The 24,340-nt window shown below is 46.5% G+C and overlaps 1 protein-coding gene across 1 annotated transcript in view; it reads left to right on the forward strand.

The window, feature by feature from the left end:
• Positions 1–24,340, forward strand: part of FMN2 (formin 2) — a 316,345-nt gene that overhangs the window by 22,240 nt on the left and 269,765 nt on the right. The window contains 1 exon segment of the mRNA XM_036277697.1: positions 7,563–7,729. Coding sequence (XP_036133590.1) covers positions 7,563–7,729 — 167 coding nt within the window.

Below are 24,340 nucleotides of genomic sequence, written 5' to 3' on the forward strand. Positions count from 1 at the left end.
TGAAGTACGCGCCCTTAGCGGGAACCGAACCCGGGTCTCTCCGGACCTCAGGCCACCGCTCTAACCGCTGAGCCAAACTGGCCAGGGCAAACTGTTCCCTTCTTTATTGCTTGCCCTGGTGGGTGGTAATAGCATCCAGCACAACTCTTTACTCAGTTTGTTAAGCCAAATATCTGGGAGTTGTTTAAATTAGCCAAGTTCCTCACACTGCCTCCTCTTATCCAACCGGTCCCTGAATCCTGTTAAAATATACCTCCACAAATTAAAAAGAAAATAGTCATCCCTCGCTTCCAAAATAATTTTTAATGTTCTTCTTAGAATGATATGGCCCTTGAATGATATGGCCCTTCAATTTAAAATTGAATATAAATTTTAAACCCGAGATTTATATTCAAGCAGGAAACTGAATGTACTCAGGCTGGAGGAACGAGGTCTGCTAGCACTTTGTATGATGCAGCTCAACAGACAGGAAGCGTTTCTGATAGGACATCCAATCGGGGAGTGGGTGGTCCGGAGAGGAGCAAGTCCACGTTCACTGGAGAAGTTCAAACAGAAGCTGGGTGAAGATCTACTGGGGTGGTCACAACCCCAGAGAGGCTGACCTTGACCACTGATGTTCCTTTCCACAAGAAGAGTCAGTTATTTTGACTTCAAAAGTATGAGCATCAGCTTTGGTTCGCATGCCCTATTTCTTTTATTTGAGACTCTTCAGCCAGAGGGATTATAGAAGCTGCCGTTTATTAGATTCACTTTTGCAGATTTAACTTCGTAGATAAAATTAAGTTTTTTCTTTTAAAGCATTTTCCTTCTGACATTTCTATAATGTTTTTCTTAAAACATTGATGGGTTTCATGATCTTTTTAAAAAAGTGACCCCCCCCCCAAATTAATAACTCGATATATAGGTCCTGAAAAGTGGTTGATAGTCATTGTCAGATATGTTCTATGATATCCCTTGGACAGTTTTGTTAGGTGTGTTAGATTAAATCTCTTGGTCTATTTAGTCTATTCTTGTCATATTTCAGCACTTGATTAATTGAAATTGATGTTTGTTTGTTTTTTTTCTCTTCTCCAGAAGAAAATCCTTGATGGAAGTTTAAAATTGAACTTTAAATTCATATACATTTTAATAGACTGTGTAGTGACTAGTCAGAGCTGTCTCCACCGAGTCACTTCTTGAATGCTCGATTCAGTGTGGTGTTTATTGTAACTGATGTAATTGTTTACTAGTCTTCTAGATAGTCTCTGTGTCAGGTGATGGAAATGCATCAAATATGGGTTCACTTCACCACACGGAGCAGTCAGCTTCGTCAAGACAATTGTCAAGACACTGTTTAAGGACACTGATAGAAAACTATCAAGTATTTTATAAAGTTTAAAATACCTGAGTATTCCTTTCTTACCTGGGATTTCTTATTAAAGTCAGGGAGCGTGTTTTCTGCACGATGATTTCCTCTGGTGGATCAAGGACATTCTTTGGCAAATAATAGACCCCTATAGTGCTTTGTGACATCTTGTCTTTGCTGCCTTCCCCCCCAGTTCCACTAAGGATGTTTAATTAAGATAGCATGTTCTAAATAGGCTGCATTTTAAAAGTGTTTTTGTCTTGAGCCTCGGCCATTGTAACTAGATTGCTAGCTCCCGCAGAGCGCAGACCGCGTGGTCTATTTCTTTTATATCTTAATAAGGAATGTTGGTCAGAAGCTTTTCCCAGAGTTGCTGACCCACTCAGAGGTGGAAGATCCCTGGAATAAAAATGAGGAGAGCGGAGTATGCAAAGGGCTTTGGCTCTGCCACTTTCTGGTGCAGCAGATCCCAGCACCTACTCAGCTCTCAGTGAGTGTCTTTGAAATTGTGATGATAAATCCTTGCTGGGCTTCACAAAGCTGACAATGGATGTGGAAATGACTTGACTTTGTATAATTCTGTCCAAATAAAAGGTTTTCTAGTTCTCAATGTGTCACTGCTCACCCACCCCACAGAACCCGGTGCAGGGATGGATGATTTTACTTCTTCCTTGTGCAAGAGGGTCAATGCATCTGTTGTGGTGGTAAATAGTCCTAGCACAACGGTCCCTGGCTGTTGTTTCCAGATTTATCTAGCCCCGTGATTTTTGCTCAGCAATGCAAAGGAGTGTTTGTAGATAGTGTACGACTGCAAAGCTGATTCTACAGATAAAGACAATACTCTATTAACTAGGGTATGTAAGTGTAAATGGGGGAGGGGATTATTGTACAGAAATAATGAAAGAATATTAATAATTAGTAAGTTCCCTGTCATTAGATGAATATTATTATTAACATGAATTTAATAAGGTTAGTAAAACAATGAAAGCTCTGTTTTAAAAAAACCCCAGAGGTTAGGAATTATAGCAAGCAGCCTTAAATACTATATTACCTTGTTGCTATAATTCAAATCCATTGGATATTAAAACAAAATAACTTGTCGGCTGAAGATATTTTAATCTGTTTGCCTTGCTTATTTTACTTTTTTCAAATGCTTTAAAAATCATACCTGTCCTAATATTTTTATGACTTTACTGTTTACTTAACTTATGATTTCCTTCCTTTAAGTTGAACCAAATTTTTATGGTGCCAATTCACCACCAACAGGGGTGCAGTGAAGAAGGAACCTTTATTCAGTGTAAACAGTTCAACTGGGATACAGCAAGGCTGTGGAACAGCTCAGTGGTGTTATAGCTCAATTAGAAAACAGCATGGCTGTGAGTTGGCCCTGGGGTGACGCAGTCTCTCTCTGGCTAGACCGTTCTGCTCTGCTTTGCACCCATCTGCTTCGCTCTGCCCTGGAGAGACATTTTTGGTGTTTCAGCTCCAGCCAGGAAGTACAGTCCTCAGCCTTTGATGGAAAAAGAAAGTGGCTCCCTGAGGCAGAGGGGAGCTGACTTATATAGACAGAAGTCCCCACCCCTGGTCCGATTGGTCCGTCTTCATGCAGATGAGGACTCCAAATCCTCACAGTTTGATTGGTCCAAAAGGCACTGTCCTGATTGGTCAGAATGGAGCCACTCTGATCGCTTGGTAAAGGTGCTGATAGGGATATAGCTGTGGAGCTCTGATTGGATGGGGAAAGCTTCGGTCCTATTGGTTGGAATACAATTCCAAGACTTCTTTTATAAGGGCTGGCTCAGATATCAGAAATGCAGTTTAGTGCAGGCTTCTCCTTGAGGTGTAGCTTGTGTGAGAGGCCCGTGTTTAGAAATGTCTGCTAGGCTCTGTCTTTGAATGTTGGGCCAGTTAGCCACCAGGAGCCCTTCTTGTTGGGTCTCTTTTTCCCCAGCGTTCACATCCATTATACAATTATGTCACTTAATTCTCACAACAATCCTAGGAGGTAATGAGGATGACTATTGCCAGTTACAGTTGAGAATATTGAGGCCTGAGAGAGGTTGAGTAACTTGTCTATGGCCATAGCTATGTCGATATAAGAATTTCCAAACCCGTAGAGAATTTTATAAAAATGTATTTGAGCCAAACAGGATATGCCTGGAAGCAAGATCTCAACAGACTGAGAACATGCAGCTTCTTTTATTTAGAATTTAGGAAATGTAAAGAAGATAATGTAAAGGTAGGAGAAAGCAAGGCAGGGATTGCATTACAGGATAGCTTCAGCCATCTCAAGCTGACAGCATATTTAATTAATTTTCTCCATTTCTGCAGATACTCGCATGTTGAAGGTCCATATGACTTGTACTCTGACTGTTGAGAGGCTTGTCAGTCTTGGAGGTGTTATTGGTTGGGTGCCCCCTGTATCCCCACCTGTCACTGGTGGAAGAGGCGCTCTGGGGATGCCACAGGGAAAGGAATTTCCTTATGCCCCCAGGAGGATGAAGTATCATAGAAAGTATCTGAGGACTTAAACCTCTGGGTTTCTAAGGCCCTATTCCCTCCGTATCACCATGGAAAAAGTCCAGCCTTGTCTTTAGCAAAGCCAGGATTAAAGCCACTGCCCAGAGTTTCTGCTCCAAATCGAAGCACCGTCCAGTCCAGCATCTGGCTAGCTTAGCTCGTGTTCCCAGCTGCAGTCACTGTGTGTGAGGTCTGCATGGCCATGGGCTGCCAAGGCCACGTGGCTGTGGAGGTACATGGTCACAGAGCTAGTGAGAAACAGGAGCTCAAGAGGAAGTGGGCAGGAGAGAACTTGTGTCGGGGTTATCATCAGGACCTTAACCATTGACCCTTAAGGATTTCGCAATGGCTCCACCCCCCTAGCCAATTGTTTCTGTTCCCAGGTTAGACTGACAGGCAAACACCTTCTCTATGTCAGCCCAACTTCAGTGTGCATGTACCCATCTCCCTTCCCCCAGTGATTTGCAGGGGACAGACTGGTGGTTTCCTGGGAAGAGTGAAATTGCAGCTTCCTGGTGAAGCTGCCCAGATGACCAAGCTTGTATTGTCTGGCCTCCCCTTTACTCGCCTCCTATTTTAATATTAGTTAGCTAATTGCAACAATAACAGAGGCACACTTACCCATGTTAATTTTAATGCTCGTTTTGAGCCAATGTAAAAAAGCTGAAATTAAACGCAGCCACATTTGAACAGCTCAAATAAAGTCAGGAACTGCTACCTAAACGAGGTAAGTTCCAGGATTCCAAGAGAAGACTCTCCCAGGTTCACCCAGTGGGGAGCAGGGAGCCTGCCTGGAACAACGTGCCGCTGCTGGTGCCCTGCAGGAGCCTGGGTCTGTCCCCTGCTGGTGCCTGGCAGGAGCCTGGGACTGCCCCCTGCTGGTGCCCTGCAGGAGCCTGGGACTGCCCCCTGCTGGTGCCCTGCAGGAGCCTGGGTCTGCCCCCTGCTGGTGCCCGGCAGGAGCCTGGGACTGCCCCCTGCTGGTGCCCTGCAGGAGCCTGGGACTGCCCCCTGCTGGTGCCCTGCAGGAGCCTGGGTCTGCCCCCTGCTGGTGCCCTGCAGGGGCCTGGGACTGCCCCCTGCTGGTGCCCGGCAGGAGTCTGGGTCTGCTGAACCAGGGTGGGCTCCTTTTGAATCCTGCTGACTACACCAAGTAAATGTCAATGTAGGACTGTCCAAACCTTAGAGAATTTTTATAAAAATGTATTTGAGTCGAACACACAAGATCTGGAAGCAAGATCTCAACAGATTGAGGTGGAATGCTTCCAAGAAATGACTATTTGCAGCTTCTTCCATGCATTTAGAGTTAGGGAGGGAACGAAGGAAGATGCAAGCCGGTGGGGGAGGGTAAGGCGGGGCTTGAACTACTGGATAGTTATGATTATGTGCTCTCTTGGGAGTGGTCACACTGTAGAGGGAGGGATCTGAAGGGGATTTCAAAGGTGTGTTAACCTGTATGCACAAAAACAATGGACAGGGCTGCTTAAGGCAAAGATAAACCTTTTACTAAAGAAGTTCTATGTCTGGGCATGACTACCTCCAGTGACCTGCCCGGTTAGGAGCTCAGGGTCAGCTCACCCTGTGAGGTTACTTTGAACTCCATTTCTGTCCACACATTCCATGAGGAGGAGACAGAGTACAGACATATAATGTCAAGGCCTGAGCTCTCGGAAGAATAAAGGGGAGACTGGGAAAAGAGCAGCTGAGATTCAGGTGAAGGATTCAGGGTATCGGCTCAGCGTAGAGCTGAAGTTCCAGGGGTTATATTCCCTTCTTCCACATTGCTCCATATCCCTTTTCGAAAATTTTGGCTCAGAACACGTTTACTCACATGCTTGCACACACACACACGTGCGCGTGCACACACACACACACATACAGGGAAGGAGTCTCTTATTTTTGGTTATACACAATATCAGCTGTAGAAAAGCACTAATTAGTTTCAGGGCTATTTTCACTCATACCATAAGATGTATAAAATGAGCGCACTGTAATGATAATTAATCACTTGAGAATTAAGGGATGAGGTTTCCTTGGTGTTCGGTTCCAGTCAGGTGTGGACAAGCTGAAGTTCTATAGGAAAAATAAAAATCCTTTATTTCCCCTCCAAAAAAGTCTTGGGAGGTGATAGAATGTTCTCTAGTGACCTAAAGGAACAGAGAACACAGAGGCCTCTTTTGTCCTGCTTTGTCATTCCATCAGAGGGAGATTTGGAAATCTGTTTTGTTTCACCAACAAAAATAGGAAGAGACAGAAAGATTGCATTGCCAGTGTCTTGAAGAATTGAATATTTATTATGCATTTGAGATTTAGTTGTTATAACTAAAATATCGACCTGGGCCTGGTTTTGCGTAGCCCGGAGCTAAAGAATGCTTTGTACATTTTCAAAGTCTTCAAAACAAAACAGAAACAAAGAAGAATGTGCGACCGATTTTACGTGGCTTTCAAAGCCTGTAATATTTACCAGCTGGCCTTTTACAGACCCCTGGGATAGACTGATACTTCCTCTCCAGTTCTGGCCGTGATGTGAGCGAGTCCTCGTCACAGTCACATGGTATTCATTCAGAAATCCTGAACGTATTTATGGATGCCTCTTATGTGCACGTGGCCAGGTTTGCAGGGTATTTGCTGGCTGTCAGAGGGAAGTAAACATTAAACAAATTGCACAGACAATTAATTAAAATAACGAATTGCACCAAGGAGCTCTGAAGGGTTCCAAAAGAGTGTGGCACGCTGGGTCGCTGAAGGCCACTCTAAATTTGAAGACTGGCTCCCCTAATTAGAGGGAGGGGCAGCAACAGGGCCAGAACTGAGGGAACAGCTGCGGCTCCGGAGGGGACCCTAGAGATTTGCTGTTTCTTCTACTGAAGCTGATTGAGGCAGGGACCGGCTAACTAATTTTCTGCAGGATAATAAATTAGAGAGCAAGCAGTGGCTGAGTGGATTAGGGGCGGGGTCTGTGGCTATCAACTCTCAATAGCGCGAGAGTCAGCTGGGGACCAGGGAAACACTGCTGTCTGGGTCCTGCTCCCACCATGTCGTTCTCCCTGGTGAGTCTAAGGTGCGGCCAGGATTGAGAACTCAGGGATCAGGTGGACCCGGGCTCTCTAGGGTCCTCAGCCAGTTTTCTTGTCTCTTTTTAGGGAAATCATAGCAGAGAAGTTTAGGCCTATTCTACAGTTATGCTTCAGAGGTGCAGATGAGAAAATTTTGAGTTTCTATCACTTTCCTCTTTGTGGTGACTTTTTTGCTGGTCAGTTTTCTTCCTTTCCCAGGGTTGGTGCCTTTGCCTTCCTCCCTGTCTCCTTGTCCCTGCCCCTTCCCGTTGCCATGCCTGAGAATGGATGCCAGCCACCGACATTTCCTGGCCAGTGGCGGTGACTCGCTTCCTAGGGAAGAGGATTACCAATGAATCCAAAAGGCTGGGCCCTTCTTCAGATGGAGAAGAGGGGCCCCCATCCTCTTGTGGGGGCAGGAGGCATTGTGGGGGATGGGAGAGGAAACCCGAGCTGCCCTTTGCCATGGGGTAACGCAGGCCTCCCACTGCAGACTTCTGCGCGTCTGAGAGGCTGTTTTCTGCACACGTCAGTAGCCTTGGCAACTGGGCTGCTCCCTGTGTTTACCAAGCGTGTCCCCTGGGAGGGCTGGGAGGCAGGTGACCTGTCAGTGCTCCTGCTAACCACCCGTCTCCCCGCAGGGCGGACTCTGCTGGAGAAGCTGTTCAGCCAGCAGGAGAACGGACCCCCAGAAGAAGCAGAGAAGTTTTGCTCACGGATCATTGCCATGGGGCTGCTCCTTCCTTTCAGTGACTGCTTCCGGGAACGGTGCAGCCAGAACGCCCAGGCCAGCTCGGCCCCGTTTGATGTAAGTAGGTGCCCTTCCGTCCCGGGGCAGACAGCAGTCGGAGTGGCAGTTGTGATGTGTCTGCCCAGTCACCCTAGAACTTAAAAACCAACCTGTCAGCAGCTCAGCGTGTCTGTGTCTGCACTTCCCTTCATCACTAGGCGATTCTTTCTCATCTTTCAATTACAGTTCACGGTTAAGAGTATTTGGTATTAGTTTCAGGTGTACAGTGGTTAGACCATCACATACTTTACAAAGTGTTCCCTCCGATATTTCCAGTACCCGCCCAGCACCATGCATGGTTATCACAACATTGTTGACTGTATTCCCTACACGTACTTTATATCTTTGTGTCCGTAACTACCAATTTGTGCTTTTCCCCTCCTCCATTTGTACTTCTTAATCCCTTCACCTTATGCACCCGGTCCCCCAACCCCCCTCCATTCTCTGTATCTGTGAGTCTGTTTCTATTTTGTTTGTTCATTTATTTTGCTCTTTAGATCCCACATGTGAGTGAAATCATATGGTATTTGTCTTTCTCTCTCTGACTGACTTCACTTAGCATAGTGCTGCCTAGGTCCATCCATGTTTTCGCGAGTGGTGAGATTTCTAGGGAATTCTTAAATATATTTGCCAAACCTCCCTTCTTTAACAGATGGCCACTCTTGGCAGTTTCCTCGCCTGCTTTAATCAGTGATGATGTTCAAGTGGTTCTGATCAGCATTTCCGCCTTTGCTGGCCACAGAGCTTCCTGCAGAAGCAGCCCCTTTGGCAGAGTTTGGTTCCCAGTGGCCGCAGGTCTCCGTGGGCCTTGGGATGCTAGTTCCTTGTGCTCATTTCTCATCGGTGAACAGAATACTGACAAGAAGCAGCACTGTCTGCCTTCTCCCCTGCTCCCAGTGACCACGCGTTATTTGCGGGACAGTCATTCAGAAGGCATGTTCATCACTCATAAAGAGTGTCAGTATAGTGGGATTTTGTTATAATGTCAAGCCAGCGTATTGCTGATCTTTCTCAGGTGTGTGGCACATGTATGGCATCAGTTGCGATGAGCACATATGATTGTCATACAGAACTTCAGGGTCTGGTTAGCTCACTTGGGCAGAGGTGTTCGTGAGGCAGAGATCTCGGCCAGGTGGGTTAGGCTGTTGCTTCCATCTGTGCCCCCTGCACTGACAGACCTCTTCAGTGGGTGTGCTCTTGATCCCCCCCCAAAGATGAACTAGTGATGAGCTTCGAAAGACACTGAAAGCGAGCCCTGTCTGAGATCCAGGTGCAGTGGTAGATCGTAAATGTCTCTGTGCCTGCTTCCTTCTGGCCCATTACACCCTGTGGCCTTCTGAATCTCCCTCCAGTGCGAGAGAGATAACCCACATGAAATCACTGGGAGGTCTTGCTGGTAGCACAGGTGATGCTGTGGAGGAAACACCCACGTTACGTGATCGGGAAGGAGATTTCCCAGGATGGGCTGTGACGTGCGAAGCTTAAGACTTACCTGTTTATTTATTTTTTATGACATAGCAGCTAGTTACTGCTGTGATTAAATTTTTTTCTTCCCTTTTCTTCGTCCTTCATGAGAGTGGTGTCTTATTAATGAGACAGAACCCGGGAGCACGGCGGGCTAAGGCGTTGCAGAGCTGTGCTCTAGAAAACACGTTAGTTCCCAAGTTGGAATTAAAACGAATACGATGCAGACAAAGGCAACCACTAGCTGTGTCTAATGCTTAGTTTTTGATTAAACAATTCCCGACTCGACAGCACCTTCCTCCTTTAAGGCTCAGAAGAGCAGTCTCATCATTCAGTACATGCGGAACTGGAATCAACGGAAGAGAAGAAAATTCTGAACTTTCTCTTCTTGATCTCTGCTTGGCTGCTTCCTACTCCTCCCTGCTCCATCCTGCGTTAGTTTGGGGGCAGGGGTGGGGCGTAGGAAGTGAAAACAAACAAGTGACAAACATCCCTTCGTAGATATGAGACCATTTCCTCAGAATGGGAATTTCTGTCCCACCTTCGGGACTGGTTTTCTCTCCACCCGCCGCACTGAACACAACAGTCACGAAAGGACAGGTGCTCTGCTCCGAAGCGTCATTCGGTGCACTTCACCAGCACTCCTGACAACCGTGCACTTACCGCGTGCCAGGTGGCGGCTTCCTTCAGAGCGCAGCAGAGGCACCGGAACAGGGTCTGTGCAGCGAGGCACAGTGGGGACGATGGGGACCTATCTGGGGGGAGACGTTTCCCATAATTAGTCTCTGCTGATTTCTAGAAAATCACTGCCGGGAGGATTTCCAGCAGCTGTCCCCTTGAGCTCAGTTGCCCTTCGAGACAGAGCACCCTTTGGGCACAAGCTCGTGATGGGCACTGTTCCCACCCGACCTTGCGCCCGTCCCTGAGAGCACCCCAGCCTTTTCTCTCCCTTTGCACGCGTGACTAGAGGAGAGCAGTGGAGGGGTGGCTGAGGATGTCACTGATGTCACTGATGTCACTGATGCGGCACACGGATTAGCCCGCTTCAGCCAACTCTCCTGATTTAGCACAATCTCGTTGACGTGTGTTTGGAGCCTAATATTTATCTTGCTTAGAAATGTTCTCCAAAATATAAAAGAACGTCACATTATTTTTTCTTATATTTTACCTTAAAGTTTCAAAAATACTAAAAGGCAGAGAGCTTTGAGTGATAATGTCAAGTCATTCCCAAGTGTTTACCAAATACATTCTACATTCCAGGCAATGTTTTAGGCTCCAGAGATGTATTAGTGAACAAGAGAAATAAGATTCTTGTTCTCCTGAAATTTGTTTCCTCTGCATGGTGGCAAGAGAGATGAAAAAAAAAAAAAAAGAAACAAAAACACCAGACATGCCCTGGCCAGTTTGGCTCAGCGGTTGGAGTGTCGGCCTGAGGACCAGAGTCTTGGGCTTGATTCCCAGTCAAGGGCACATTACCTGGGTTGCAGGTTCGACCCCTTGTTGGGGTCATACAAGATGCAATCAATCAATGTGTCTGTTTCACATTGATGTTTCTCTCTCTCTCTCTCTCTCTCTCTCTCTCTCCCCCTCCCTCCCTTCCACTCTATCTAAAAATCAATGGAAAAATATTCTCCAGTGAGGATTAAAAATAAATAAATAAATAAAAGCGCAGGAAATACTATGAAGGAAATAAACCCAGTGATAAGATAGAGTGAATGGGGTTGGGGTAGGGTGAATGTAGGGGGAAGCCTCACTCAGAAGTCATGAGATGAGGTCCAAGGGAAGGTCCTTCCAGGACGCTTAAGCGGCACGTGCAAAGGGCCTGAGGACAGCAGAAGCATGGCCTAAGGAAGGTGCAGACCGAGGGCCTGTGTGTAGCTGAAGTTTCACGAGAGAAGGACAAAAAGGATTTCAGAGCCAGAACGATGAATGCCATGCAAGGAAAATGGATTTTTTTTTTTTTAAATGGGAACTTTTGGAAGGTTTTGTGCAGGAGAAGAACGTAGTCTATATTTCACGTGGATCCCTCAGCCTGGCCTTTGGGTGAGAGAGCATCGGGCGGAAGTAGAAGTGGGACACCGGTGGGGTATTGCAGTAGTTGAGCAAGAGAAGGTGGCGGTAGCTTGGGGTAGGGGGTGGCAAGGGACATAGAGCAGAGGCAGTGAGTATGGGACGGGTTCTGGAGGAGGGCTGACGGCCCTTCTGCCGGGTTAGACCAGGAGGCAGTGGGAAAGGGGAATCAACATGACTTCTTGTTTTTGGGGTTTAAGTCGTCGGTGGATGATTGTGTCGGAGGAGAAGACAGATGAGTTTCAGGAGGACAATGTTTTAAGGGCAGAACTGACGCTCATTCAATACTTTTCTTGAATAAAATTATGTTTACTTAGAAAACGAATACCTAGCATCTTACCTGACAAACACTAGCTTTTGATTTTTGCTTATTGGAATGTTACTGAGTTGATTAGCTGATCAAAGTTAAGGCCATGATGCTCCAAGTTATTTCAGCCATTGCAAGGGCTGGCGGCCCGTTTCGTAGCCATGTCTTCACCAAACAGAAAGAAAAGGCTGAGCTGTAAGGGCCTAATAGCCTTGTGTCATCTTTTCCCATCTCCTCTACTAATCTGGAGACCTAGAAACTATCAACCTACTTATTCTCACATTTGCCTTTGTTTGTTTCTTTTATATTTAAAATAGAATTCTCAGCGAGAGCAATTCTAAAGCCAGCAAGAGCAGACACAGATAATATTACCACTTGCGACTTGGTAGATTGTGTTGTTGAGCGGAAGATCATGGTGTCTTTTCGTGGTCTGAGGAAAGACGTTTTTCTTTTGGAATCTATTTGAATCACCTCTCTCAAGTGTGAGGACAAAAATCTCTCCTGGAAAATTTACCACAGTCTCCAACTTCAAATAAACCGCAAAACCTTCACTTAGGACGATCACAGAATTGGACGTTCTGGGCCCCTGCCCTGCCCCCGTGAACGCGGCAGGTGAGCGCTCAGCGTGTTGGCAGCTCATTGCCTGTCTGGGTGAATGGAGGTCATTTTGCAAGAACAAGTCCAGTATATGGTTCTTTCGGGCTCCTTCTCCTTCCAGTGCCTTGATTCATGTGGCGATCCCTTTTCTGGGACACATTCATCAGCAGCTGCATTCTAGCAACCATGATTATCTTACATTATTGTTGATTATGCAGTCATAACTATGTCAGATATCACATTATCGCTTTGCATCAAAAAATAAAGCAAGCTTTTTTGGCTCAAGGGTTTTGGCAGGAGTGTATGGCTATACCGACCTAATCCTTTATAACTGATCTTAAATATCTTCTTAGTAGAATGTTTTGGATGCATATTTTTGGATGTTGGGCTTTTTGAGTGTGGCACCTGTTGATTTTGATAAATGTGTAGTGATCCCTGTTCCTATGAGCAGGAGCTACTTGGTGTGTATTTAAATGGACGTAGGTTTGCATGAGTGTGTTAGTGAGGCTAGAATTAAAGAGAAGGAAGACATGAAAATTCAATCCCAACAGGAACAAAAGGAACATGATATTGAACCTGTTGGAAGATGTCATTAATGATTACCAAAGGCGGCAGTTACCAGAAAAGTAATGAAATGCACTCTATTCAATGTCACCAGTAGTCAGAATGAAGACTTAAGTGAAAAATAGCATCGATCATTTGTATTTGAATTAATTTTTCTAGAACAGAAGGAATACTAGATGCTCTCTAGTCAAACCCTCACACATCTTTTTCTGAGAGGCAGTAAAATTTGTGACATCTTTCAGTTCTAAGAGAGTTCTAATAATTCAGTGCTAATAATACATATGTATATATTTTTTTGCGTATTTTTATTTTTGAAACATTGTATACAGTATTAACTCTCAGAAAGTTGTTTTTCTTCTACATTTGGCATTAAATTATACTTACCTTGCAGATCAGCTTTTAAAATAGGTTTAGCTGACTATTTCTTTTTTCTTGCAGACTCTGCTCTAATCTCAACCCAGAAGTCAGTAGTGAAATAGAAGATTTACTTCCCAAATTCATTTTGTAGCCATGTTTTATGTGTGGTTCATTAGCCAGCTAACTATTGCATAAATCCATGATAAGGAGATTGAAAGTGATCCTTTCCCTCAGTTTTACTTATTTAGTGTTTTTTTCTTTCTTTCTTTCTTTAATTTGAAGGACTTTAGAATGTTCTGAGGTACTGCGTTCACCTGGGTAAAGAACAGCCATGCTGCAGAGACAGCAGCTGGCCCTGGCCCTGGCCCCAGCGTGGGTCTCCCTGCTCTTGGTGAACTGGTTTTCACTTCGGGTGTTTTAAGTTTGCTGATGCCATTATCAACATCGCTATTGTTCTGGCCATCACACATGAGGATTTAGGTATACACCTTCCCTTGTTCTAGTGTAGTTACTGTTGCTATTATAGTTTCCCTGTAATAATCCCTCTTTAACCTTACATAGCGCCCTGCAGATTGTTTGTTTGCTCTTGTTCTGTCAACATTGGATGGTAGCTCCCGCCTCCTCCCTCACCTGACAGTTGGGCTAGTTTGCGCCTCTACCTTTCCTCCCGCTCCTCCAGCCCCATGGACCACCCAGCGTGCACCAGCAACTTTTATCCTTAGAGTGTACTTTTTTTTTATGGCTGGATTTTATCAAACACTTTTTTCTACATTTATTGTTGCGATCATAGGTTTTTTCTCCTTCAGCCTTTTTTTTTTTTATCCTCACCTGAGGATATTTTTGCATTTATCCTCAGATAGAGTGGGAGGGAGAGAGTGAGGAAGAGAGAGAGAAACATCGATGTGAGAGAGACACATAACTGGTTGCCACCCGCACGACCTTAACCCAGGCCGGGGACAAACTGCAACCGAGGTACGTGCCCTTAGTGGGAACCGAACCCGGGTCTCTGGTCTGTGGGCCAATGCTCTAACCGCTGAGCTAAAACAGCCAGGGCAAGAGTGTACTTTTAAGGTTAATATTTCATCCAGAAGTTTATTCTACAAGTAGAAAAACGCATGGACACTGTGTAGAGATTGCTCTGTAGATGCAGCAGTGTGTTCTAACTTATTTCCTTCTTAATATCCCAATGCAATAGCCCCCAGGCTGGCCACCTAAGGGGATTTCTGGGGTCAAGTTAAAATGGAGTCTGTTACTTTAATAAATGACTGCTTGTGTGAAAGCATTCCATAGTTAGTTAATTTTATGTTGGATTTATCCCTTTCTCATACAGGGATTCCCTGTCCAGCACCACATAGTCTTCAATGGCCTCGTCTTCCTTTTGGGACAAGAAACATATATATTTTCAATATCGTTGAGTTGCGCCTCATTTTTACTACTTACTGGAATTTCTTCAATTCTCCCTAAGACTATTGCTATGGTCTTGATGTTTGTCCCCCCCCCCCCCCCGCCCCTTCACATGTTGGCATCCTTACACGGAGTGTGCGGGTGTTAGAAGGCAGCCCCTTTGCGTGATCAGGGCATGAGGACAGAGTCCACGTGGACAGGACTGTGCCTCTGTGAGACTCCCCAGCGCTCCCTTGACCCTTCCTCCGTGTGGGGTACAGCGAGGGGGCCACCTGCGAACCAGGGGGAGGGCCCTCCCCAGAGAACAGGAGCCCGCTGGCCTGGACCTCGGACTCCAGCCGGCAGGCGGGTGAGAAAGGTGACAGGGACCTCAGAGGCGGAGGGGATTTTGCACAGCGTGGGGTTGGAATGTCCCCGATGAAGGCGGGGGGCTGCATTAGGAGGCCACGTTGCATGAGAGAAATCAGGATGGTCCCTTCAGCTCAGCCATCGCTTGCTTGGCTGTGGACTGGTCTCCCCATTACCGTCTCCTGTCCAGACTCCTTTCTCTGCCCGCGTGGTTCTCCGTTCGGGGCCGTGTTCTTCTCCGGGGTGTGTATTTGGCAATGTCTGAAGATGGTCCTGCTTGATCGGGGGAGGGGTGGCCCCGGGCGGAGGCCAGGGAAGGTGCCAGATGTTCTACAAGACATCCCTTCCCTTCAACAAAAAATTATCCGGCACAAAACGTCAGTAGTGGAGAAAACCCTGTGATGCACCCTGTACATGAAGCTTTCAGAGGGAGATAGGAATTCCCTGGCCCGCCGCGGTCTTCCTCCTGCCTTCAGCACGTGCTTGCGTCCCCAGCTCAGGGCCCGCTGGCCTGTCTGTCCGCACACGCTCCTTCACCGGGCACACGTGCTGCCAGCCTCCCCACCACCCGCGGCTTCTTTCTCTCACCCCGGGACTCTGTGAGTCCTAACTGTTTCTGCTCCCCACTGCTGCTTCCCAGTCAAGTTGATCAACCCAAGTAAAGGCGTCAACTGTGGCAAGCTTAAATGACCTGAAATCGAGGTCGTTTGGGACTAGCAGAGGAATGGCAGTTTCTGGCAATCCGTGCTGCAGCAGGGTGGAGGTGAGTCGGTGGAGGGTGTCCTGAGCTTGGGGATTTCCTCTATGGGATCTCTGCTTCTGGGCTTACTGCCATGCTTTCTTAATCTGTTCGCTACCTGTAATTTTACTGCTCTGATATCGTGTTTTACCGCAACCTTCCCTCCCCAGATCTCTCTGGCTGGAGTAGAATGTAAAGGGAGAGTGTAGAAAAAACTATGGGTGGGGTGACTGTACATTGTGAAGGTGAATCCACCCTGCCCATTTGGTGTCATGGTCATGACCACTCCACAGTGACGACATGCTTTTCCTGGTGCTGAGAAGTATAACATTCAAATATTAGCACTTAACTTACTTGTACCTTTATCTCTCTGTGTGTTTGCCTGTGAATACTTGGCATACCGTATGGAGAATGTGGCATGAATGAATGAAGTACCACTTTCTCTAGTAGCACCTCCCCAAGAGGAAGAACCTCAAATTCATCCATAATTTCCAAGACAGAGAGGAACCAAAAAGGGCTAGAGATTGGTTTGCACCATATCATTGCTTCTCTCTTTCAAAAATCTTACCATAAGGAATAAGTTTGATTTTCTTGGTTGGATAATTTTTGTGGGATAGAATTATTAAAGGGCACAATCGATAAATATAAACACCAAGACTTTTTTGTACTATTCTTAGTGAAAAGCAGTTTTTCAACCAATTCTACTTCTAGTTGTAAAATAGATTTATTTCATAAAGAGTATAATAAGTGGATATGTGTCAAGAAGTTCCAACTTGATTTCTTTCTTTGCAGACTGTACATGTCTATGGTTTTGAAAAAAGTTGCCTTGCGTTAGTAACCTCTCTTCACCCCAGGATTGACTGTGTGGTGGGTCACATTTCGACCCCATGCTTGAAGTCACACAGTTCAGTGTGAACTAGAGGACCTTATATATATATATATATGACCTTCTATATTTTATTATTAAAATTATTATATATATAATATTTTATATATTTTTTATTATTTATATTTATATAAAATATTTATATTATATATATATACATATATATAAAACTGTTATTTTTCTGGACTCTATCACATTTAATTTTATCCCTACAATATACCGTAATTTGTCCTAGGTTACCATGCAGTGAGTGGTTGTGTGATTGGATCCTGCAGTAATTTGTAGCTAAGTTTTCATACATAGGAGTTTAAGCACACATGTTTTGGGATTATTTTATTTCCCAATCTAGTATGTGACTTAGTAAATTTCTTTTTTTAAAGATTCTTTATTGACCTTTTTAAAGAGAGAGAGAACGGAAGAGGAAGAGGGAGAAAAAAAACATCAATGTAGGAGAGAAACATTGATTGGCTGCCTCCAACTGGGCATTGAGTCCACAACCCAGGCCTGGGCCCCGACTGGGAATCGAACCAGCAACGTTTCAGCGCATGGAATGACAATCAACCAAATGAGCCGCACCGGCCAGGGCTTAGTCAATGTCTAATATGTGCTGCTTTTTGCATATTTTATTTTAGAAGGCAAAACCGGTGACTTCCTACCCATCATTCTGAATTCAAGAGGTTTGTTGCAAAAGTAGTAGGCTCTGATTGTTATTCCCTCATCACAGAGTTCTCTGAGCTTAGAAGAAATGCTACTGGTACTTTTGTGGATTTTAGAGTAATCCCCAATCGTAAAGTTAATTGAAGTTTAGAAAGATTGATTTTTAGAAAACACATTAGTGGCAGCCCCAGTTTTTAGGGCCTTCTTGTTTGTGTTATGTTTTTACTTTCAGAGCTGATGCGTTGCATCACCCACTTGGCCAAGTGTTGGGTGACTCAGAATTCACTTTGAATTCATATGATGGATGTTTATTAAAATGGGTGACTCAGCCCAACTTTTGTTGCCATGATGTTTCTTGTCCTTCTCCTGAATATGCACTGAATATTAATCAGTTCTGCTGACGTGACTCGCATTCCTTGTGGCCTTCCTTGTCTTTTCTCAAGAGCCAGGGGAAGTGCGGAATTGTGATTCCATGGCAAAGGGAAGGTACCTCGGGCTGAGGACACATCCCCCAACCAGGGGCTTAGGGGGTTATGCTTTGTCTCCTGATCTTTATAGCGCTTTGGAAACCAGAGTGATTTATTCCCTTCTTATTATCTTAATTGTCTAGATCAGGGGTTGGCAGTTTTTCAAAGTTGACCAGCTAGAAGATATTTTAGGCCTTGGTAAATGTTTTAGTCTTTATCACAACCATGCAACTCTGTTGCCGTCGGACAGCAGCCGTGGACGCTGTCGTGAATAGGCACGGCTGTGTGTCCTAAGCAGCTTCACTTACAAAGTCAGCCCGCTGGCTGGATGAGGCATGTGGGCTGAGTTTGCTGACCCCTGGTCTACACCCAGGTGAGATATATACACAGTGAATTCACTGTGTCAGTTTGACCTTTCTGTCCCTACCCACGTGTGGTCACCAGCCCATCACAATATTTCCTGATTTTTTTCCATGAAAAATGCAGATACTCTCCCTGGCCTTCTTTGCTGACTGTCATGAAGAGACACCATGGCCAGGATTTACCGGGGTGACCGAAGACCTCTGAGGTGTTGATCGGTCATTATGACTTGGAGCAGTCACAGCAGGGGCGGCAGGGGCAGAGAAAAGATGCTAGATGGCACCCAGAGTCATTTACCAAGGCTTCTGGGAGGAGGGTGTAGGAACTGGAATCCGATCTCGAGAGCATGGGAGCCCTGGGGGGCTTCAGGTGGAGGAGTGTGATGTGACCAGGGTCATGATTTAGAGAGAGCATTCAGGGTGTTCACGGAGCACGGACAGGGGGTGTTCTGTGGGGATGGTTTGAGGCTGAAGACTGTGCGGAAGATGGTGCAATGATCCAGGAAGGGGGCGGGGAGATGGCGCTGCGACTGCGAGAGTGGACATGGGAGTGGACAGTGTGTACTTCTGACGACATGGGAGTGAACAGTGTGTACTTCTGACGACATGGGAGTGAACAGTGTGTACTTCTGACGACATGGGAGTGGACAGTGTGTACTTCTGACGACATGGGAGTGACCAGTGTGTACTTCTGACAATACCTAGACCCGCGCTCGTCAGCCCCCAGCGGGCATCGCCATCACCTGGAGGACTTGTTAAAACACGTTGCTGGGCTCCACCGGATTCCTCGCTGTGGGTCTCAGGTGGGGCTGCAGGTTCTGGGTCATGGGATGCTGCGGGTCCGGGACCACACTCGGGAGGGCCCTGCTCTGGGAGATGCAGTGACATGACTCAGACCTGCCGGGGTGGGAGAAGGTGAGGGACAGGCAGGCACAAGGTAGGCCCAGGTCAGAGGGTGGTACTGTTGACTGTGTATAACACAGGAGGAGAAGGTTGAGGACTTCGGCTGTAGATGATGCAGGAAGCCATAGGCGTTGGCTGGAGAGTCTGAGGGTGAGGAGCGAGGGACCCGCCGTGCAGAGGGAGCTCCACGCGATGGGCGGGAAGCTGCGAGGAGACAGCGTAGCCGTCAGAGAGGTAGAACAGAGGAAAGGGGTTACAACAGGTGAGATGGAAGAACAGAGGAAAGGGGTTACAACAGGTGAGATGGAATGCTGCCAACAGGTCGGGTGAGATTAAGGCTGGAAAGTAGTGATCGCATTTACCCAACATTATTGTTAACCTTGTAGAGAGGGATTGGAGTGGGGTGCTGTGGCACTGAGGTGCGAATGGAAGACTGGGGTGTTGGGGAGGAGGTGGAGGGGCATCAGACAGGTGCGTGATTAGCTCCAAGGCTTTGTGTCGGGGTGGGGGGGACAGGGCGGTTGCAGTGGGGGACGCAAGCTCATTTCTGCTGCTGCTGCTTCTCTGTGCTCTTTTGATAAAGCATGAGGAGGGTGTCAGCACACGCAGTGTGGATGGGGCAGGTGCAGTAGAGAAAAAAAATGTTGAAAATTAGGGAGAGAAAGGGGAACGGATGGTTTTTGTCCTGAGGAAGCCGGAAGGGATGGGATGCATAGCACAGGTGGGGGTTGGGCTGGGACGGGAATAGAAACACCTGTGTGAACACAGGTGAAAGGCGGGTCCGGAGCGATGGAGGTGGCTTTTGCAGGTTGGTGATGGGTCCTTGAGGAAGTGTTGCTGGCTTCATTATCCTCTGTGAGTGGGAGGTGCCACCTTCCGCACTGGATGAGTCAGAGGTACGGGAGGCCAGATGTCTAAAAGTGGAAGACGTTTACCGTCCATCACGGAGACGGGCTGAGTGACCAGGACGATGGAGCGGAGCCCAAGGAGGGCCAGCGCACGTGGAAGGCAATGGCTGTGCCCGGCACTTGGGATGGCGAAGGTAAAACGTGGCACCGGCCTCAGGCTGGCGTTTTGCCCGGTGGATGCGCTGTGATGGTTACTGAGGGTGACAGTGGAGGCCGTTGGTGTGGGACTGGTGGAAAGAGTGGGCTTCAAACGTGGAAGACAAGACCAGAGGGGGTGGGTGGGAGAAAGTAGGGAGTGAGGGTTCTCAAGGTCTGAGACCGAGAAGGTTCCGACGGGATGTCCACGTGGCTTCTTTGACAGGTAAAGTGGCTTTTGGTGATGAAGTGGTGAAGAGTGTGGCCAGGTGAGTGGCCTGCTGCCTGCGGGAAGGTGAAGGTGAGCACGGTCCCGGGTGGTTCACTCACACGGCAGTGGTGTCACCCAGCATCGCAGTGAAGGGCAGACTAATTTGGGAACAGTTCCCGAAGGGGCCCTTTAATGGATGATAAATGGGTTGATTTAGAGTGGTAATTCATGCGTGGAATGAAGTATATGCATTTACAAAGCAGAAAGAAGGAATTTCATACGCAATACCCACAACTAAAATCTAGGTGGTTCTATTTTAATCTCAGTCCTGTCTTAGGAACGGAACCTCTGCCCCGTCTGCGGGGAGATAGACTCTGTTCCTGTGCTTTCGTCGCCTCTCTCTCCACTTCCTGCTTGTGTGCCCTTCGCTGACCCTGGTCCCAGTCCTGTCTGTGCCCAGTCTGCCAGCCACCGTCAGGTCCTTGACTTAGTGCCTTTATTTTTTTTTAAATTGTCTTTAGTATTTAAAATGAACCTCAGAAGAGGGGGCAAGGCAGGAGGGAAGAGATAAACCAAAGAACTGATATGCACATATGTGTAACCAATGGACACAGACAGCAATGCTGGGGCGAGGCGGGGGGCAGGGATCGGGAGGAGGGTGTCAGCGGGGGAAAAAGGAGAAACATCTGCAACAAAAATAAATTAATAAAATACAAAAAACGCCACATTATGGTTATTACATAACAGACACTGTCCTAAGCAATTACGAATATTAATTCATTTAATCTTCCTAACAACCCTCATCAGTTGGGTTTTGTTCCCATTTCACAGAAGAATAAACTTGAAGTACTGGAAAATTGTGTTCATTCTCTCTCGCTTAAAGTTCAACGATCAGCACAAAACCTTCAGCTGTACAGGGGTGAGCTAACGTAGGTTTACAGTTGCCCTGTGACATCCTTTTGAATGAAAAAAGCTACTGTAACCATCCGAACCTGCATGTCTTCTTCCATAGGAACAAACATAAACCTGCTCTTGCCCAGCCCTGTGTTTTGGCAGTTCTGGCTCTGACACTGCGCGACCCTGCAGAGATCCAGGCACAAGGCTCTTTGCTTCCTTTGGGGGCACATTCTGTAACATGATCACTGGGACTGTTGTTTTCATGGGAATGCCTTTTCTTCTCTGTGCCCTGTTCTTCTGCCTTGTGATATCCACGGGATTTTATTTGTAGAACAAACTGATGTGCGACAGCTTCTAGGTTAAATGCTTTGGGGACAGCTTCCCCCCACTTAGCAGAAGTTATTGATTTGTGATATTTCTGGTTCATATGCTCAAGCATGCTCCTAGGCTATGGGAAGGATTTTCTTGTTTTAACTATTTCAAGCCATGTGTCTGTGCATTGTACACACCTGATTGGTTTTCTCTTTTGCAATGGGCTGATAAAATAGCAAAACTGGAGATCTTAACATCTTAACAATGATTTAATTTAGGTTAGTTCTCGCACTCTTTTTTTTTTTTTTTTAATTGTTATTGATTTTTAGAGAGGAGAAGATTGATTGGCCGCCTCCTGCATGCCCCCCACTGGGGATCGGGCCCATAACCTGGGCATTGCCCTGACCGGGAATCGAATTGGCGACCTCTTGGTGCATGGGTCGGTGCTCAACCACTGAGCCACACTGGCCAGGCTAGGCTAGTTCTCTTAAGTTGACAAATGAGGTCACTGATGCTCAGCAAGGTGAATCGACTTATCTGTGGTTGAAATAGTTCTTTCTTTCTTACTTACTTTTTTTATCCTCACCTGAGGACATTTTTCTATTTTTTGTTTTGATAGAGTAGGAGGGAGAGAGAGGAAGAGAGAGAGAGAGAGAGAGAGAGAGAGAGAGAGAAACATCGATGTGAAAGGGACACATTGAGTGGCTGCCACCACACAACCCAACCAGGGCCGGGGACAAACTGCAACCAAGGTACGTGCCTTTAGCAGGAACCGAATCCGGGTCTCTCTGGACCGCAGGTTGATGCTCTAACCGCTGAGCCAAACTGGCCAGGGCAAAATAGTCCTTTTTTTAAAAGACATTATAGATTTTATTTAAATCATTAATTAGGGAGACTCAATAAGATATTACAACCAGTTCAAAAGAAATGCAAAGTATCACATATTTGTTGTCTAACAAAGAATGCTGAAATAAATTTAAAAATGGACACACAATTGGTAAAACTTACAATATCCCCAGGGAAAATACCAATTACTTCCTCTTGGACACAATTTGCATTTCTGTAGAGAGGGATTATTGGTCTGCCATCAGTTTCTCTGGGTTTATTTCTGTCTCGATAGCCTTGCAAAATAGCCTAGTTATAGACAAACACAAGCAGAGGTGTGGTTGAAATAGTTTTGACGGAGCCAGGCTCTTAGTCTCCTAACTCTCCGGTCAGTTTGCTTTCCCCCAGGCCACACTGCCTCGTTGGAGGAGGGAAAGCTACTTCCACCGGAAATACACCCTCACTTTCCACTCTTCCTGGTGGGTAACAGCCCTTGTGCCTTCATTCATGTAGTTGGGTTGTAGGCGGCGAGAACAGACCAGGGACTGGACGGGCAGGGTCAGGCCTGACCCGAGTTCTGGCTAAGAAAGAATTCAGAGCCAATGTCCAGAATTCTCTGGAAAATCACAGAGAAATGGGTTTAGGAAACAAGTTGTAGAGGTACTGCAAGGGCCTTTGGAGCCTGGGAGTGAAGGTCACGTGCCGGGGCGGGGTGGCGGTGTGCTCCCGGGAGGGAGAGGGAGCTGGGTGCTCAGTGCTAAGGGTCACGTGTGGAGAGTTTATGGGGGGTCCCAGGGGAAGATTGCAATAGACTATGCAGCAGTTTTCCAGATGTATCCTGTCTGGGCTGAGGTCTCCGTTGATCGATTGGTTGGTACCAGGGCAGAGGGCTATTATTCAATGCAGCTGGTCCTGAGGTCAGCCATGGGGTCACGTCTCTGGTTTCGCAGCTTTTCTGGGACTGGAGCTGAAACACATCTGAAGCCTAGATGTTATCTCTAGTTCAGGGTCCAAACCCCATGACCAGTGATATGCTTGGGGAGGAAAGGTCACCCTGGGGGCGAGGTCCCACCCTACAGTTGTCCTTTGCTAAGCATCCAGGTGACCTAATGTACCTGGCCCATCGTCCTTGCTCTGTTCATGTCTGTCTAACTGCCTACCACAGTTGAGCTATGAGTATTTCTTCAACTAAGTGTGTCATTTCTGAGTCAGGTGAATGTTATGAAGAATCTTGGACATTTGTCGTAATCATTGAAACAGATGTCAGGGGTCCAAAATACTAGGGACTCAAAGATGAAAGACGACTTATAAAGAGAGTGGACTTAGTATAGTGCCCCGAGAAGGCCGCATGGGAAGAGAAACCGGCCTGAAAAGCAAGGACCAGAGAATGTACTTAAGATGCTGTGGCGAAGTGAAGACTTGAACAATGAGACGTTTCCCCTGGTTCCCCTCCTGTAGAAAACCGGGTGTCACCAGTCCCTTTGGGAGCAGGACAGCTTTGATTAGAGACTGGAGGCAATGACCCTGGGTGCAGATCAGAAATGTGTTAGTCTCCTGATATCTTTGAGGTTGGGAGAGAGCCCGCATTTAAGCCTAGCTCTTGTTTTCTTGATGCTCAGATTCTCAGGGTACCAGTTTGGTTGTATTAAAGATCCTCTTGAACCTCATCAGGGCATGAAAATTGGGTAAACTTAAAAAGCATCTAAAGCATAATCAAAATATAACTCTGAGGTTTAGAGACTGTTTTGAACCTGAAACTTGTATCATACTGTTGTAAAAATATGGATTGTATATTTATTGAAGTGGGATGGGGAGAGGAATTCTCAATACAGGAAGAGCTATGCTCCTGGGATCTCTGGATGTGGTGGAGGAAAGCATTTCTCTTTAGTATTATATTAAACATGCAACCAACGTACACTACAACATGAGGTGTTTTAGGATTTGAAATAGATGGCGGGGGAAGGTGAGCTGAGGCTGCTCGTGACACATGGCCTTGCCACCAGGGGGCGCTCAGGAGACAGGTTCTGTGATCACGCAGGAAGTAGCGGAGCTCTTTGAGGGGCTAGCTGTGGGTGCTTCCAATGACCCCTTCCCAGGTGTAAATTGTGCAACAGGCGCTGGCCTATGTGTGCTGCTTTTCAAAGTAATGTTAAGAAATAGATACTGAAGCATACAATGTCTGAATTGCTATCTAATAAAAAATTTGCTCTCAATATAGG

This window comes from Molossus molossus, unplaced genomic scaffold, assembly GCF_014108415.1.
Source record: "Molossus molossus isolate mMolMol1 unplaced genomic scaffold, mMolMol1.p scaffold_m16_p_23, whole genome shotgun sequence".
Classification (NCBI taxonomy): domain Eukaryota; kingdom Metazoa; phylum Chordata; class Mammalia; order Chiroptera; family Molossidae; genus Molossus; species Molossus molossus.